This window comes from Neodiprion pinetum, chromosome 3 (genome assembly GCF_021155775.2).
Source record: "Neodiprion pinetum isolate iyNeoPine1 chromosome 3, iyNeoPine1.2, whole genome shotgun sequence".
Taxonomy (NCBI): Eukaryota; Metazoa; Arthropoda; class Insecta; order Hymenoptera; family Diprionidae; genus Neodiprion; species Neodiprion pinetum.
The window spans coordinates 28,827,026-28,842,659 of NC_060234.1; the positions used below are offsets into that span (position 1 = coordinate 28,827,026).

Below are 15,634 nucleotides of genomic sequence, written 5' to 3' on the forward strand. Positions count from 1 at the left end.
TATATTCTTCATCCAAGGGTGAGGCTAACCCCTTTGCATTTTTGGCGAAAATTTTCGCGATTTCGAAAAATGCTGGAATGAAGTCTTTCATGCACCGTTCCGACGTAATTTTGCGAGAAAAATCGATTGGGCGTAGTCCCAATACGCTGCGATCAACTCATCTGAAATTACAGCCAAAAAACGAGACCCTGTGTTTTCGACATTTTTCAGCAGGTGCTTCTGGACTATTGTTGACTATAAGATACCTGAAAATATCGCAACTCCACTATAAAGGGAGTAATTCGGTCCAAAGTTCTGGATTCCGGGCTTAATATAAAAAACAATAGGCATATCTTTACAATCCTTTTTTTCACAGAAATTCGGCCCTAGGGGTATAAGCATAGTGAATTTGCCCTTGAAAGATATGAGCACGATACTGAGAGGATTCTTAGGTACTAATAAGATAATCAGATCCTGAAAGTTTCAGATCTCTAACCCAATTGGTTATTGAGAAAAAGCAAAATGTATGAAAATCGGAAAAAATGAATATTCTCAGGAACGCGTGAATCGATTGATTTGAATTTTTGATATGTTTTGGGGGCTGATGGTAGCTTTGAGGAAAAAAAATGTAAACTATATCGGTTAATAAGAACCTCAAAAATAATGGCACTTTTGTTTTAATTTTGATTTTTCATTATGATGCGATTCTGGTACAATTACGAAACCATTTTTTTCGAATTCCTCATCCATTTTTCTACGAGTATACGAACTTTCAAGATCTTAAACAAAGGTACGCCATATTACAAAAAAATAAAAATCATTTTTTATGCAAATATTTACTTTATTTATGTATTTTAAGCTTGAATCTTTATTTTCCTCGCTAACATATATTTTCGTAATTCATTTGAAATTGACATTTCTAAATGAAGAATTAAATCATTAAATATGAATGAAAATAAACGAAATCATGATAAACATATCACACTTATAACATAAGAAACAGATTTTAGTTCGTAAATTATAAATAAATAACAACAAATGTTTGAAAGATATATCTTTAATATATAAAAAACAATGCTATGTCTTATTTTATCAGTCTTCATCACTATCATCTTCAATCACAGGTGAAACATTGTCTGTATCAAATAATTTGCTTAGTGTTTCAGCAGGCCTCAGAATCTTTGTCAAATATCTTCCGTGTGACAAATAATAAACAATAGCAGCAACGTGAGAGCAACATCCAATTGTTCTAAGACCATTTGCACACTCACAACTATGCCTCAATATTCATCCGAAACAGAAAAACACCGAGTCTTCTTGATTAGTAATAATGTTGCTATAGCCCGTACCAAGAAGAGAAAGAAAAATTACGAAAAGCCCACTGTTCAACGGTTTTGAGATAAACGCGCTTAAAGTTTAACGTTTTGACCCCGATTTTGAGGCTTATTTCTGAGTCAGCTGCGCGATCTTCTGTCGCATTCGCAGCTTTCGTATAGGCCGATTTTTCTAGCCTCGAGGCGGAGCGATCGTACATTATTTCACTCAAGTACTTTCTTCATTTTTGTAAATTTGTCGTCAGGTTGAAGCCAAAATATTCGTAAAAGATGTAGCTATAATAGTACGCAAAAAAAAACAAACAAATCAGTTTCTCCAAATTTCTAGACCAGAATACCCCCTTAAAGGCCTAGGAAAAATTATCCACTCTGCAGTATTTCAGTATATTCGCACAACACTGTATCGCCTTCAAATAAGATATATGTAATTAAAATGAAGCTGTATGTGCAGTTTCAATTTATTCTGTATATTACATAACGTACATGTTAGCGCACACAGAACAAACGCAAGGAGTGAAATCATAATTTTGCTATGTATAATTGCGACAAGTATAGTTCTTATTTGTTATAGAATATTAAAACGATGTACCGGTTACTTGGTAATATTCCTATATGGTAGAAAATATCACCTGGTTTCCATTGAATACCAATTTATTCCAATACCAGCCGACTTTCTTCGATTACGTCCAATGTAGTGCTCACGTTAAGCGAAACTTAATCATGCTAACATTACCTTACTTGAAATACACGTATAGTACGCGGCAATGTAGTGCATCCGAGCGATTATACAATTCGCTACAGTATACTTTAATTTGAGAAGTAAGAACCATGGAAATAATTGATGATAATACTAATTTCGAATTGGAATGATGCTATCAGTTCGCTAATACGAATTCCTGAAATAAATAACGTTAATGAAATCTCAACTAAAAAGCGTCGAAAATTGAAGTGTAGCGAAGCGAACCCCATACGAATATTTCAAGTTATATTACGACATAGTTTATAAACTACGATGATATACGCTTATTAAAGTGCAATTGTTAATCAGTATAATAAATTCAATATATTATTAGTAACATATTTGCGTATAATTATTTACGATTTGTGTCTCGTTATTGCTATTTCTATTACACCAGCAAAGCCATTACTAGCACATCTCGGTGAATGTTTGTAAGCGAGTAAAATGTATGACACGATTGTGGTTAGGGATATTTGAGTACGTATTTTGGAAGGAATAACAGTCCAAGGTTTAATTACTGGTTCTTAATTGAAATGACTACATGTTTTGAAGGAATCCGGATTCAATCGTACGGTAGAAAATGTATGCATTGTTGGGAAATAATACCGTATATGACTCGTTGTAACTCGAAGGGTTTGAAGAATGGAGTAACTGGAAAATCTCCTTTCTCTGTTGCAATTGTGTATTGTGTATTACACGATAGCCGAATCGAAACGTACCAACCATTTTTTTTTTTATAGGAGAAGCAAAATAAAGACCTAGGTGGAAAAACGACTTAACATTTTGTCGAAATGGAAATTTACAAAGTTACCGTTACGGTTAACGCCAATCAAAACAAGTGGAATAATACAAGTTTTGATAGAGGAATTATAATCGGTAGTCAAAATTAGGTTGTCTTAGCTCGAAAGAATTGAGTTTCGCCATTATTGTACAAAAATCAAGTAAATTCTTTCTAACATGCTAATGTACATTGAATACTGAGATAAGTACCAATTAAGTTCAGTAAATGATTTCATCTTTGAATCGCATATGAAGGAAAATAGCTGAAATCGAAGTAACGACTATTACACCTATCTTTAAATAGCTTTAATGATTTCATATATGGATTTATGTGTTCATTTTCCGTAGTTCTTAGAAATTGCAAAATTTCGTCGCATGTTAGAATTTTCCAGTATGGGCAAATAACATGGGTTTATATTATTAGAATAGTAAAAGTATGAAGAAAATTTGTACTAAATGAAAAATAGCTTTTCAAAATCCTTGCGTTGAGTTACATGATGTAAGAATCATAGCGCCAGTAGTGTCAGTACTGAAGTATAACAGTTCTCCAGCTCGTCAACATGTATCAAAGCGTTATTATCGTATATGCGCCCAAAATTTGATTTTCGATATCTGTAATACGGGCCTAAAACAGCGGTGTGCAAAGCTGTTGCGGAGCATGAACCGTATAAAGCACTATGCACTGTTGCGCATGCGCACTTTGTCGTATTGAGTACTGCGTGCTGTTGCGCACGCGCATTAAAAAGCACTGTGCACCACTACACACGCGCACTCGAAGCGAACTGCGTAAGAGTAGAGTCTGATCAGGAAGAAGAGATAAGGAGAGGAATCTCCGTCGTGCTGGTCTGCAAAAAGTGATTCACGTTTCGAAGTACTGGTAGTGCTGATGCCTCATCTTTGTATTCTGAGTAGGTGTGGCTAGTGAGCGCGTGTTGTCATCGTCCCCATTTACATGTTGACACAAACAATATCACACCATTCCTGAAACATAATCAACAACTGTAATTATATAACGTTATTATATTCAGATATCTTATTCGAGGATGAATGTGGAATAGAGATTTGATTTAAATTTGTTACATGAATGCGTATTCGGTAAGATTATAGTTTCGTTGAACGAGAATTTCCAGCAAAAGATGTCGAAACAAACGAAGAACAACGGTTTTGTACGTCCTTAAGATGTACGGTACAACTCCTGTGCCCACAAGGCCAACAGCAGAACAAAACCACAATTTTTTCCCCATACAGGGTAATGGACTTTCTAGGGATAGACCCACGTACGCGCATGTGACATATTTGTAATATATCTGTATGTAACCGCAAATGTTTTCGATACTTATTGGAAGATTTTGCTATGCGACAATTCCGACAGTCGAGTACTTTCACCAACCCCCACTCAGGTACTATGCATCAGGATGAAATGATGTCCGGTATCTGACGTCGGAGCTGTTATAGTATGATGACATTTTAATGTATTCACAAGTAATCTGAAGAGATAAAAAAGATAAATAACTTTCACAACAGGAATCGATAACGCGGACTATCAGTCTACTTGGGAAAGGTATTTCTCGTGAAATGCACTTCCTGAAGAGACAGAAAAATGTTTATTTGCACTGGGACGAGTCCCCTCAGGCGGTATATAGAACATGCGTCATATAAATATAAAATGTGTATAAGCACAAAATACAATAAAACCAACAACAAAATTCAAACTAAAGTTGAAAAAGAATAACAGAAGAAGAGAGATAAAAATGGATTGGACTAAAATGAGCAGTAAATAAAGATGAAATAAATAAATAAGAAAATAGATAAAAGTAAAAATAACATAAGTCAAGACAGAAGAAATTTGATAAAAGAATTGGTACAGGTGTAAAAAATAAGAATTAATCTAAAAAAAAAATGTTGAGGTAAAAATTAAAAATAAATATTAGTTTAAAGAGTAGTAGGAAAATGCGGAGTGAATTCGCGGACGACAAAACAGAGAAGACGACGTAAAAACTAAGACATACCGTAAGTATTTGAGCATAACAACTCGAGAAACATAAGAAAATATATGAGTAAATAAGTAGATAACTAGATAAATAAACAAATAGAGCCAGGGCGAAAATTAACTCGTGACAATGGCAAAGAGAGGACTAGTAAAGTAGGGAACAATAAATAGGATAAATATAAAAATAAAGATGATAAAATGAAATAAAACGAAATAAAATAGCTACGAAATGACGAAGAAGGAACACAACTACTGCAGAGAATTGAATCTTTGCTGTTCGAGGTGTACGTAATATGTACAAAGCTTGGCCTTGAATGTAGCTAACGTATCACTGTCAACAATAACCGATGGAAGTGAATTCCACAAGTTGAAGGTAGTAACTATAAATGACTTTTGAAAACAGACAGCGTGGCAAGGCGGAATCCAAAGCCGAGCAGTAGCCCCCACATTAGTAATAATACGTTGCAACCACACATCAGCTAGATAAGCTGGCCTACCAGAGCGTAAAATAGTAAAAAGATAAGAAACAATTGAGTATAAACTCCTACATCGCTGAGTTAGCCAACCCAGCTCAAGTCGGAATCCCGTAATGTGCTCATTCTCCTCGCAACACATGAGATAAATCTAACACAGACTTTAATAAGTCGTTCGAGCTTGATATCGAATACACCAGGTAGGTTGTTATAAACTGCTGAACAATAGTCGAGGTGAGGAAATAAGAGCCGTAATCAATCATTTACGAAGAGGATCCAGAAAACAGTTCATCGTTGGTCTTCAAATGATACGAAACCCTGTTCACCCTGCCACATAGGTATATGCCAGATCAACGTGTTCGTTACGTCATGCTAGTGTCGGAGTCATAATTATAGATCAAGATTCCGGAATTTATTAAATTATTGATTGTACGATTTCCGATAGTAATCAGTGGGCGCTGAAAAGCATCTAGCCTGTTAATGAACGTGGAACTACCGCAAAACATTCCCTTGATCTTTTGAAAATTAATTCTCAAGCAATTGTTACCGGCTCAATAATTAGTCGCTCTTACATCAGGCGGGACTTTACTAACGCCGTCGGCAATATTCGATGTCAGGAATGTAATGTTAATTTGAAGGTCATCAGCATGTCAAACATGTTACTGAATCGTGTCGACGAGGGAAAATCGTTAACAAGAATGAAAATAAGTTAATAGGTATCTATTAAGATAGAATTATGAGTAAACCTAGGGATGATTATAAGTACTAGGCAGGCACGCATAGAAATAAATTAGAGTAGGTAAATACGTGAAAATTCAATAACAATAAATAAAGTAATACAGTACACTCAAAAAAAATGTGAAAAAAGAGAAAAGTGAAATGAGCGCTATCTTTCACATAGCGTAGAACGCTGATCTGTTTGACAGAATCACTCTTTTGGCCTAAAAAAATTTTCAAGAGGGTGCCACGGTAGAAAAGCGCAAGTTATTTTCTTCTGTAACACCCTAATCACCCTACATCCTTGTTACGAGCGAGCAATGCACTTCATGAGCGCATGATTCGCACTCACTGATTTGACTGGTTGTTTTCTGACCGTCAAGTCAATTATTGGTTTATTTTCATGAATGAGTGTAGATTATTTCTTTAGTGTAAGGTTTGGACTGACGACGGCCACTAACAATAAGCTAAAAATAATTGATGCATCGACTAATCGAGTCCAAAAAAATCGAATATGACTCGATTGAATCGATAAAGAAGAATCGATTAAACCATTATTTTGAATTTTTGTGAAACGGTGCATTTGAAACCAAAATTTCGCAAATTTTATTGAACAATATATACTGCTTTCGAAGATACGGCATCGTGAAACAAGCAAGAAGTTAGGACGGATAAATAGTTCTTGGCGTTGATTCGCTAGCGTGAATCATAATTCGATATGTTTAACATTTAGATTTCTACAGGCACTTTTATGACGGAATTATACCTTTTCGCAGAAGCTCTATACTCAGTAATTTCGTATGTGAAATAATAGGACAGTCGATCTGCCTCTTTCTGCAATGAACCAACGGATCTTGAATCGACTCTACAGAGTGAAGTAAATACGTATAATATAATTGAAGAGAAAATTTATTGTGTAACAGGCAGGATGCGTTGCGTGATAGATGCCTTATTGCGTAAATTCGCGGACTCTAAAAATATCATACTGAGGATTTCAAACTCGGTACTTTCGATTTACCTGTGATATTTCTTAATTTCGATTGTTTAAACTTCGATCACCGACAATGGACAATAATTGTCTATTCAGAAGCATATTCGAATTTGGGACAGTACCTTCGCTGTAATGCTGAATTCTTTTCCTTGCCAACTCCCGTTTTCTTTCATCCGTGAACAGTTTCAGAGCGTACAGAGATCATTCTCCTGTAATGATGCTACTCTGGTCTCAGTTCCAACTCGCTTGACCTCGTACTCAAGCTCGTCAATATCTGTCATGTTTTTTTGCCGGTTTGCACCGTTGTCTCGACACTCCTTCCCACTGGACTTTAGTAATCAGCGATCACCACGTTTCAAATTGAAAACAAAGGATTAGAATTCAACAGACTTTACGTGCTGTGATGAAAACAGTAACCTCCCTATTCATTGAATATTTTCAACTTTCTTAGCGGAATTTGGAAATTGGCAAGACATAATGGTACTTAATAACCTTAGAAACAATGACCAAACTTGCGCGCACGCTTATTATAAGCAGAGTCAGCAGAAGTTATTAAAAAAAAAAGCTATGCAAAAAGAAAGCTGTAATTTGTACACTCCGCTATAATTTGATCTATTCAATAATAAATTAGGTCTTTATAACGCCATTTTAATCGAAGAAATTTGGGAATCCATTTATTCGAATGAATTTTTTATTGTTTATTTTGGAATTCTTTCGTTTTTGAAGCGAATGCTTTAGCAGTTTTTATAGTCTTATAACACACCTATCATTTCAAGTGACCAGGGAAGACATTAAATTTGCTCACTTCACGTTCATTTAAAGTTACAATTCAATGAGTTATCGAAGTCGACTTAAATTGAACATGAGTGTTGAAATTGTCCGGAATACTTGGAAAAAGCTAGAATTCGGAAAAGTCCGTATTTTTTTATGTCTTGCGGTATTGTTTCTCAAATCTGCCGCCTTATAGGCCTTGGTCTACTCGTCTTGTTGATAAATCTGATACCGAATCGCTTTATAGCTGAGTCACTTCAGAAGTATAAGATTCCTCTAGGTTTCAAATTACTGCAGTTTTATCAATATAAATTACAGAATAAAATTTTGTTCCTCATCCATTCGCAATCACCTGTCGTTGCAATATATACACTGGGAGAAATGAATATTGAAGCAATTCATTTAATTGTTGAATAATATTAATAGAGGGCAGAAGAACGTGTCTACCTAATATTTACAGTAGTACTGCTTGGTTTAAAAAACAGCAATAAATGTAGGAAGCTATTCGCGGCTTGGGGTCAAGTGTAAAACCAACAATACCAGGAATTCATTTCGAAGACTACCGTATGCAGTCTGCATTTGATAAAATTGATACGCAAGCTTGGCACAACCGTTGAGTAAAATAACATCGTTATGCTTACTATAAATTTAGAAAGTTGTATGTGTGTTTCAGCTGCAATAAAATTGTGAGTACACGAAGCCGCGAATATAATGATGAGTTTTCTTCATGCTCACTATAAATCGGAGAATATGATATTGCTGCAACAACTATTTTCCTCAAAGTTGAATTTCGCAAGTTACACGACGTTGCCGTGGTGAAAAATATCCAAGAACCCTCAGAGAATAATGTCATTACAGTGAATGCAAGACCGAGCTAATTGGCTTTAATATAAATTTCCACTCGACCGTGTAACCATATAATTTTACTGTCGAGGTGCGAGTATTTTTTTCATAATTCATACATTCGTGGGTATAAACGGAAGAGTATGATTGGTATATTATGGAATTCAGGTGATTGACGATAAGATACCAAAATCGAATTAACAATAAGTGAGGAGAAGTGGGAATCAAATTTATCGTGCACAGTCCTGTAACTACAAATGAAGTGGTCGTAAATTACTAAGCGACTCCTGTCAAGGATTACGTAAATATATAAACGTACGAGCCCCGAGTGAGGAACAGTGTTGACCCCACCAGATCTCGGCGCTGTTTTCTCTTGGATTCTGCAAAGAATTCTGCGGCATCAGTCCTTGCTTAGACGCCCGGCACCTTGGCCGTATTTCACGGTTTCTTTTCCCCTCTGTGTTGGGGTCTGCAATCGAGTGAATTATTCCAACAATAGAAACGATCGGAAAGGTTCATTTTTCGCGCTCCAGTTCACCTCTAGAACGCTATGAATCAACTTTTGGTAAATTTTCCTGCGCGGGATGGTTTTTGAATATTATTTAAATTCGTAGCACAAATGAAACTTCTTTAGATCGCGAGTTAACGTGTTATCTCTCATAATTTTAGGAAGTAAACCTCCGTGATTAATTCAAGAATCGTTACTGACATCCCCGTTTATCGATTATTTTACAACACAGATTGATCACTAAACAAAGCTCTCTTTCATCGTGTCTTTAGCGACAAATCGAACCCTCGTAAAATTGTAAACGAAAAATAAAATACACGCTCCGTTAGTAAGCCAATATGGCACTGTTAAATATGTGCAGTATCGCGTTGTATTTAACACTTTTAACCACCATGTGCGTCGAAAACATATCAGCGACATCGGAAACAATGGAGCGAACGCTTCCGGCTTACGCCATCGCGCTGAAAGGTAGCTTGCTAAATTCCAGCTTGTGTCATGAAGAACTGGAAATCTTCAGGACAGCCGTTGATCAACGCAAGCTATGGGCGCTGAAAAGTTAGTATAATCAATTCTATGTGATATGAAATCCAGGTATGCGACAAATGAGTATGGGCACTTATCTTCAAAGACCATAACGCGCTATAGTAGCTGGACTAGAATGTTATGTGATTTTCTGTTTATATTGTAAATGCGAAAATTGATCATCTCTTGTACCGTTAGTAACATTCGAGAGCGAATTAGGATATGATTCGGTTTTAAGGAGAAAGCTTTCGTAACATAATGACGGCAGTCTGCGCGTGAGTTTGTTTAAACAGGGTAAGCTGGTCGAATGACCGCGAGGTCGTCGAGATTTGTTGACAGAGTTGAAAGTGAGACGATGGAGCGAGAATTTCGGAAAGTGGGATTCTACGAAGTATTACATCCGATTGTAGGTAAAATCCGGAAATCGAATACAATAAATCGGAAATGTCATCATCATTAGCTACTCAAACATCCTAAGAATTCCGGCATCGGTATTGGGATTCAGTTAATACAGATCAACTTTCACGCCTTGTGCGGTTACGCAAGAAACTTGTTTTGCCAGGACGATAGAAAAGTACACGATACCTTATTCACCGTATTTTTGTTTTCATACAAACGTCAAAACGGGATCTATAAAGGGAAAGAGAGAGTAAAAGAGACTTGACAAATGTAGAATGCGCGTAGGAAAGTGAACGCATACCTGTAGTTGCATAATCGGTTTGATTCGTAAACAAATGACCCGGACGTAATACGTTGAGTTTCACATAATAACACAGCCCGCGGTGTCTCGTAATGCACTCAGCCTCATCTACCCGGCTCTATACGGAATACCGTTGAATTTTCTTTGCCTCGCAATACTAAATCATTTCTTTCACTACGTATACTTGTACAATATTATACATGTACTATAATATCATACCTTCATGCGCCTGAATCACTTTCATTTCATGCAATCACTCAACCAATTCTCATACCTGGACATTCAAATTTTGGTCGGTTGATAAAATCTGGAAGTGTCGTCGTAGTTAAATTTCTACAAATATGGTTGTAGATTCAGTCAGAAGTATGGTGTACCGAGTAACGTGAATAATAATTGAAAAACAAGTAACAGAAATCACAATTTGACACACAGTGCTGGACTCCAGCGGGGCGGCCAAACCAGGTTTCATTTACGGCAATAATTATTGGCTGGGAAGCAGAAGCCAGTGCGAAGATGCGTCCAATACGAATCCGTTGATCATCGCGGACGAGGAACTTCGAAATAACTCCAAGTACCGCGATCCGGAACAGGAATATCCACCGTTTCCGCTCAACTACTTTGTCACGCATTTCCGCCACAACAGCACTCTTCAGTATCACGTCAGATTGCCGAACGAAGTAAGTACCTTAATTTGTTCCGAACCATAAATACAACAACCAATTTGTTTCTCTTACGGTTCGCGTTCATCCGTTTCTTTTTCCAGGATCTAATCACGTTGGGACTGTGTCTGCCGGCGTCTTGTTCGTCGAAAGAGTTGAGTCTGATTTTGAAGAAGATATTCCAAGAAAGAACGCTTCTGGCTGGAAATCTGTACTCTGCCGATTTCAAGTTGGCGGAAGTCAGAGATCTCAATGACGATCATCAATGGCTAGTGGATGGAAAAATAATTCTTGTTGCGTGAGTAGCATTTTCTAACAGTCACGCACTTCACGATGGATTTCCGTATTGTAGTGATAAAAGTACGGTAATTTTTCACGAGTTTCCCTTCTCAGAATACTTCTAGTCCTTACTATTGGAATGGTAATTGTCGGAACAACTTACGATGTACTCGTCCATCAAAAGCAGATTCAGGCCCAAAAAATATCTTTGCATAACAACAACGAGTGCTGCTGTGAGTCGATTTCCACGTATGCTACCAATATGGCCATGTATTTAAATGCAAGAGTTTCTGCCTGCGCTGTGGAGCCACGAATATTCTCACTCGAAATATCTATTTATTTCAAACCCATGTTACAGACGTGAAAAAAACGGCAAACACGACAGAGTCTGCGGTTGTTCTTCCAGAATTCAAACAGACTACCATAGCAAAATTTATACTGTGCTTTTCGTGTTATACCAACACAAAGATCATACTTGATACAAAATTGAGCTCTGAAGCCGTACCTGTGATTCATGGTCTTAGATTTTTGGGAATGATGTGGATTATCATGATACACACGATTTTTTACATGGCTGATTACGTCGGTGAGTCGTTCTTCCATCCCTTTATATCATCAGAATTAGATGCGATTCTTGTTTCAAGGCAATTTACCAGATAACATGATTTTTCATTCCATTTGTATCCAACGACGATCCAGATCTGTAAGCTTGTTAATTATAGATAATAAGCCGTGGGCATGGCGGAAGGCTGAAGGATTTGCAGTCCAGGTAATAGGCAACTCAACTTTGTCAGTTGACACGTTCTTCTTCATGAGTGGATTTTTAGTCTCTTACTTGTATTTGAACTCCAACAAAGGCAAGAAAGAGGATAACAAGTCGGTCGATTGTGTTGGCAAGGTAAATGAGTTTGCCCTCACAGTTCTCAGAAGATTCATTAGGTAAGCATTCGTACGTAATATTTTCTCCATGAAAGGAGAACATACGGATTGTGAACTGTAAGCTTAGGTTTCCTTTCACGAATATACAAGCGAGCCTTTTTTTTGTTTTTCGTATCAGCGCGTCTTGGAATATCAGAGGGTAAACAATTTTGAATGCTGAAAAAAAATAAACCTGAATTGACTATACCGGTTTTGTTAAATAAATTTGGATATTCCCGTTATCATTGACATTAAATAATTGTAAGATGAAACCTTGCAGGCTGACTCCAGCATACATGATGGTATTAGGTTTATTACAAATAAATGCTGGTTGGTACGGAAAGACATCACAATTCTACATGACGGAAAGGCCGCAAGAAGTTTGCGCCAAGTATTGGTGGCGAAATATCCTGTACATCAACAATCTTTTCGGCAGAGAAACAATGGTATGAAATAAGCACGCTTACATATTATTCCGCACCCATTATAGTCTCTTGTAAAGAATTGATCATGATACGCGATTAAATTTCGCATTAGCCGATGCAAAACTAAACGTAAAATTTGTATCTTAATTTTTATCACCTTTCTGCTCACGCTTGGTAATTCGAAGGTACTTTATCCATCGGGTAATACCGTTTATGGTTTTCAATAACACATTCTTAAAAATTTTTATGTCACAGTGCATGACATGGAGCTGGTACTTGTCGAATGACATGCAGTTTTTCATCATTGCAACGTTCACGTTGATTTTATCGTCAGTGTAAGTGGTATAAATAATGTATTTTTCAAGATAAATAATCTGGATGAAAATGCTTCGTTAGATCAGTACAAATGTTACACTTTGGTTTCAAAATAATTTGCATCATTCACGTTACAGATTTTTCTACACGGCAGTTGGCGTGCTGATATCTCTTCTGATTTCCTCCACAGTTTTAACCGGATACATTTCATATATTTACGAATATGTACCAACGTAAGTTTATATCTGACTCAAACAAGATCGTTTTCCGTTGACTTCATAAATATACGTTCCCATCCGGTCACAAGACCGGATAAGCTTAGATTAAATAGTTTCATAATACAAATAAACTGTAACTGCTCGCTGGGTAAAATTTTCGTGTATCACACCTAAAACAGTGTCGTTCAATTACGGTGATACTAAACAGAAGTCCATAAAACACTTATAAACCAGCGGAATCAAAATACGGAAGTTAGCTATGAATTCGTGGTATTGTACAGGTTCAAATGTACATTAATTTTCGACCAACTAGTTTAACTGAAAAAAAAGTGAAGAAACCGATCAGCACAATTTTACTTGTCTTTAGGAACTAAAATTTGTCGTAGCCGACGACGACGCAATTTAGGTTTCAATTCAAGTTTTTGAGCCCCGTTTTATTCGATATGAGAAACAGGTTTGGTGAACGAAAAATGTGAAAATATTCAATATTTCAGTATTTCTTGAAAAAACATCAATCGGAAAAGCTCCACAACTTCCACTGGAAAATGAGAATTTTTTTTTACAGAATGGACGCGCAGTTTAACATGTTAGAAATTTTATATGATCCACCTTGGACGAGAATCGGACCTTACATAATCGGAGTTGCGACGGCATATATATTAATAAAATTGAACAAGAAACTGGACGTGAAGAGGGTGAGTTTTGAGCAAAGTCGTACAGATAGGATGATTCCGGGTGAGATGGCCGTAGTTTACACCTCACCTATGGCCATCTCACCCGGAATTAATCCGTTAATGTTCGTTACCTCGAGTATTCGGCATTCGAGTATTACTCGTCGTTACACCAGATGATCCGAGAAGTGACACGATGGGTAATGAACACTAAACTTAAAACTTGCAGAGAAACATCGTCCTGGGTTGGTGCCTTGGCAGTTCGTGCAACATTTTAGTCCTCTTTGGTTTGTGGGAGAGACACATTTCCGTCCTAACGTCAGCCTTTTACGTTGCCCTGAGCAGAACCGTATGGGCCGTAGGGATTGCATGGCTTGTAATAGCCTGCAGCACCAATCATGGCGGTAACTACGTCAAATCAATTGAACATAGAGTTGAACGATTTAGATGTAGCAACGTAACTCTGAATTTTTGTTTTTGTTAGGAATCGTCAACAAAATCCTTTCATACAAGGGTTTTGTACCGCTGAGCAGGCTGACATACTGCGCATATCTCTTAAATCCATTTCTCATCAATTCGGTGTATCTTCATGCAGAAACGCCGATACACGTGGATTTTCTGCCTATCGTGAGTAGACGTGTGATTCAGTTCTAGGAAAAAGTGCATCTAAAAAAAATAAGTTATCGCACACACGTAGATCTGGATAATAATGGATAAGGAAAATCTATTCAATTTGCAACATTGTGATTTGTTTTTCAAGGCTACGCTGTTCTTCGGGAACTTCGTCATCACGTACTTCTGTGCTTATGCATTGTCATTGCTGTTTGAAACTCCCATTGTGCTGTTGATGAGAATGCTAACCGCATTTATGAAGCAAAAAAGATGAGACTCCTATTGCTGTCTTGTTTTATGTACATTGTATAATTTAATGTTAAATATTATTATTTTTACGAGAATCTGTGAAATTTTAGTCCGATGCTGGATTGTTTGATAGTAAAACATTGAAAAAAAATTAACAGTATGCAAAATTTATCAAAAATTATTCTACCAATATTAAAATAATTCAGAAGGGTGAATGCTGATATCCAGGCGCAATCGTAACACGGATCACCTATTGTATTAACACTGCGAAAAACCTCACCTTGCAAAAAAAAATTCTCCTCTACTTCAAAACACGTTTCACCACACACGCGACTGTTGCCCGTCATTTTCCAACATGCGTGTGTGCTTGTGTGTGCGAACGCAGAAAATGTCATATCACGAATTCCGGGGAAACGCCTTCATGGGTTAGGATGAAAGTTCGTTCTAGCTTGAAAAAAATTCATAATTTTCCTAGAATTTAGTACGTAATATTTCATTTTCAATTTTGAGATTACTCTAAATTGACATATACAGGATTTTATATTTTCAGTGAAATGGTCAATCATCTCGAGAATAGCAGATTGCACCGAAGAATATTTTAGACAAGTCTTGTAGGGTTTCGGGGGGGGCATGAAAAAGCTCCATCTACAAACTTGTTTTTTATGCGTACTTTTTTCTGTCTCGGTATTGTTTATCACTTTGAAATTTTTTGCGTACAACAGTTAGCCCCGGTCTCTTCGGTTCAAACACCTACCAAACCAAACCGAGCTGAATGAATTCATTATAAACGCACTTGTCCTTCCTGCCAGAACTCGCAGAAATTTTTCCATGTTAAACAACGTTCGAATAGCTACAGTTTATTACTTATTAACGCGTACTTTATACAGTGTTAGAGGCCATGGTTGAATTTAAAGATTAAAGATTGGCAATATGCGTATCAG

The 15,634-nt window shown here is 36.8% G+C and overlaps 1 protein-coding gene and 1 long non-coding RNA gene across 3 annotated transcripts; one reads left to right on the top strand and one right to left on the bottom strand.

Moving 5' to 3' along the window:
- Positions 1 to 2,728: 2,728 nt before the first annotated feature.
- LOC124214567 (uncharacterized) lies at positions 2,729 to 11,007 on the bottom strand. The gene is made up of 4 exons (XR_006882150.2): positions 10,622 to 11,007; positions 8,937 to 9,086; positions 7,126 to 7,332; positions 2,729 to 3,813 (listed from the first exon to the last, which is right to left on the bottom strand). It is a non-coding gene; the product is annotated as an uncharacterized lncRNA (long non-coding RNA).
- LOC124214566 (nose resistant to fluoxetine protein 6-like) lies at positions 8,961 to 14,813 on the top strand. 2 transcript variants are annotated; one of them, XM_046616957.2, is made up of 13 exons: positions 8,961 to 9,680; positions 10,780 to 11,024; positions 11,111 to 11,304; positions 11,400 to 11,518; positions 11,644 to 11,871; positions 12,008 to 12,224; positions 12,484 to 12,649; positions 12,884 to 12,963; positions 13,081 to 13,176; positions 13,727 to 13,856; positions 14,062 to 14,236; positions 14,317 to 14,459; positions 14,593 to 14,813. In XM_046616957.2, exons 1-13 carry the CDS (start codon positions 9,464 to 9,466, stop codon positions 14,716 to 14,718), a joined length of 2,136 nt encoding a protein of 711 aa, XP_046472913.1. In that variant the 5' UTR covers positions 8,961 to 9,463; the 3' UTR covers positions 14,719 to 14,813. The 2 variants fall into 2 exon arrangements, with proteins under 2 accessions (XP_046472913.1, XP_046472914.1); XM_046616958.2 differs by lacking the exon at positions 8,961 to 9,680 and adding an exon at positions 9,977 to 10,057.
- The last annotated feature ends 821 nt before the right edge of the window (positions 14,814 to 15,634 follow it).

Coding starts and splice junctions, on each gene's coding strand:
- LOC124214566 (XM_046616957.2), top strand. CDS start 9,464: ATGGCACTGTTAAATATGTGCAGTATCGCGTTGTATTTAACACTTTTA. Junction 11,872..12,007: donor TTACATGGCTGATTACGTCG/GTGAGTCGTTCT, acceptor TGTTAATTATAG/ATAATAAGCCGTGGGCATGG. Junction 13,177..13,726: donor ATTTACGAATATGTACCAAC/GTAAGTTTATAT, acceptor TTTTTTTTACAG/AATGGACGCGCAGTTTAACA.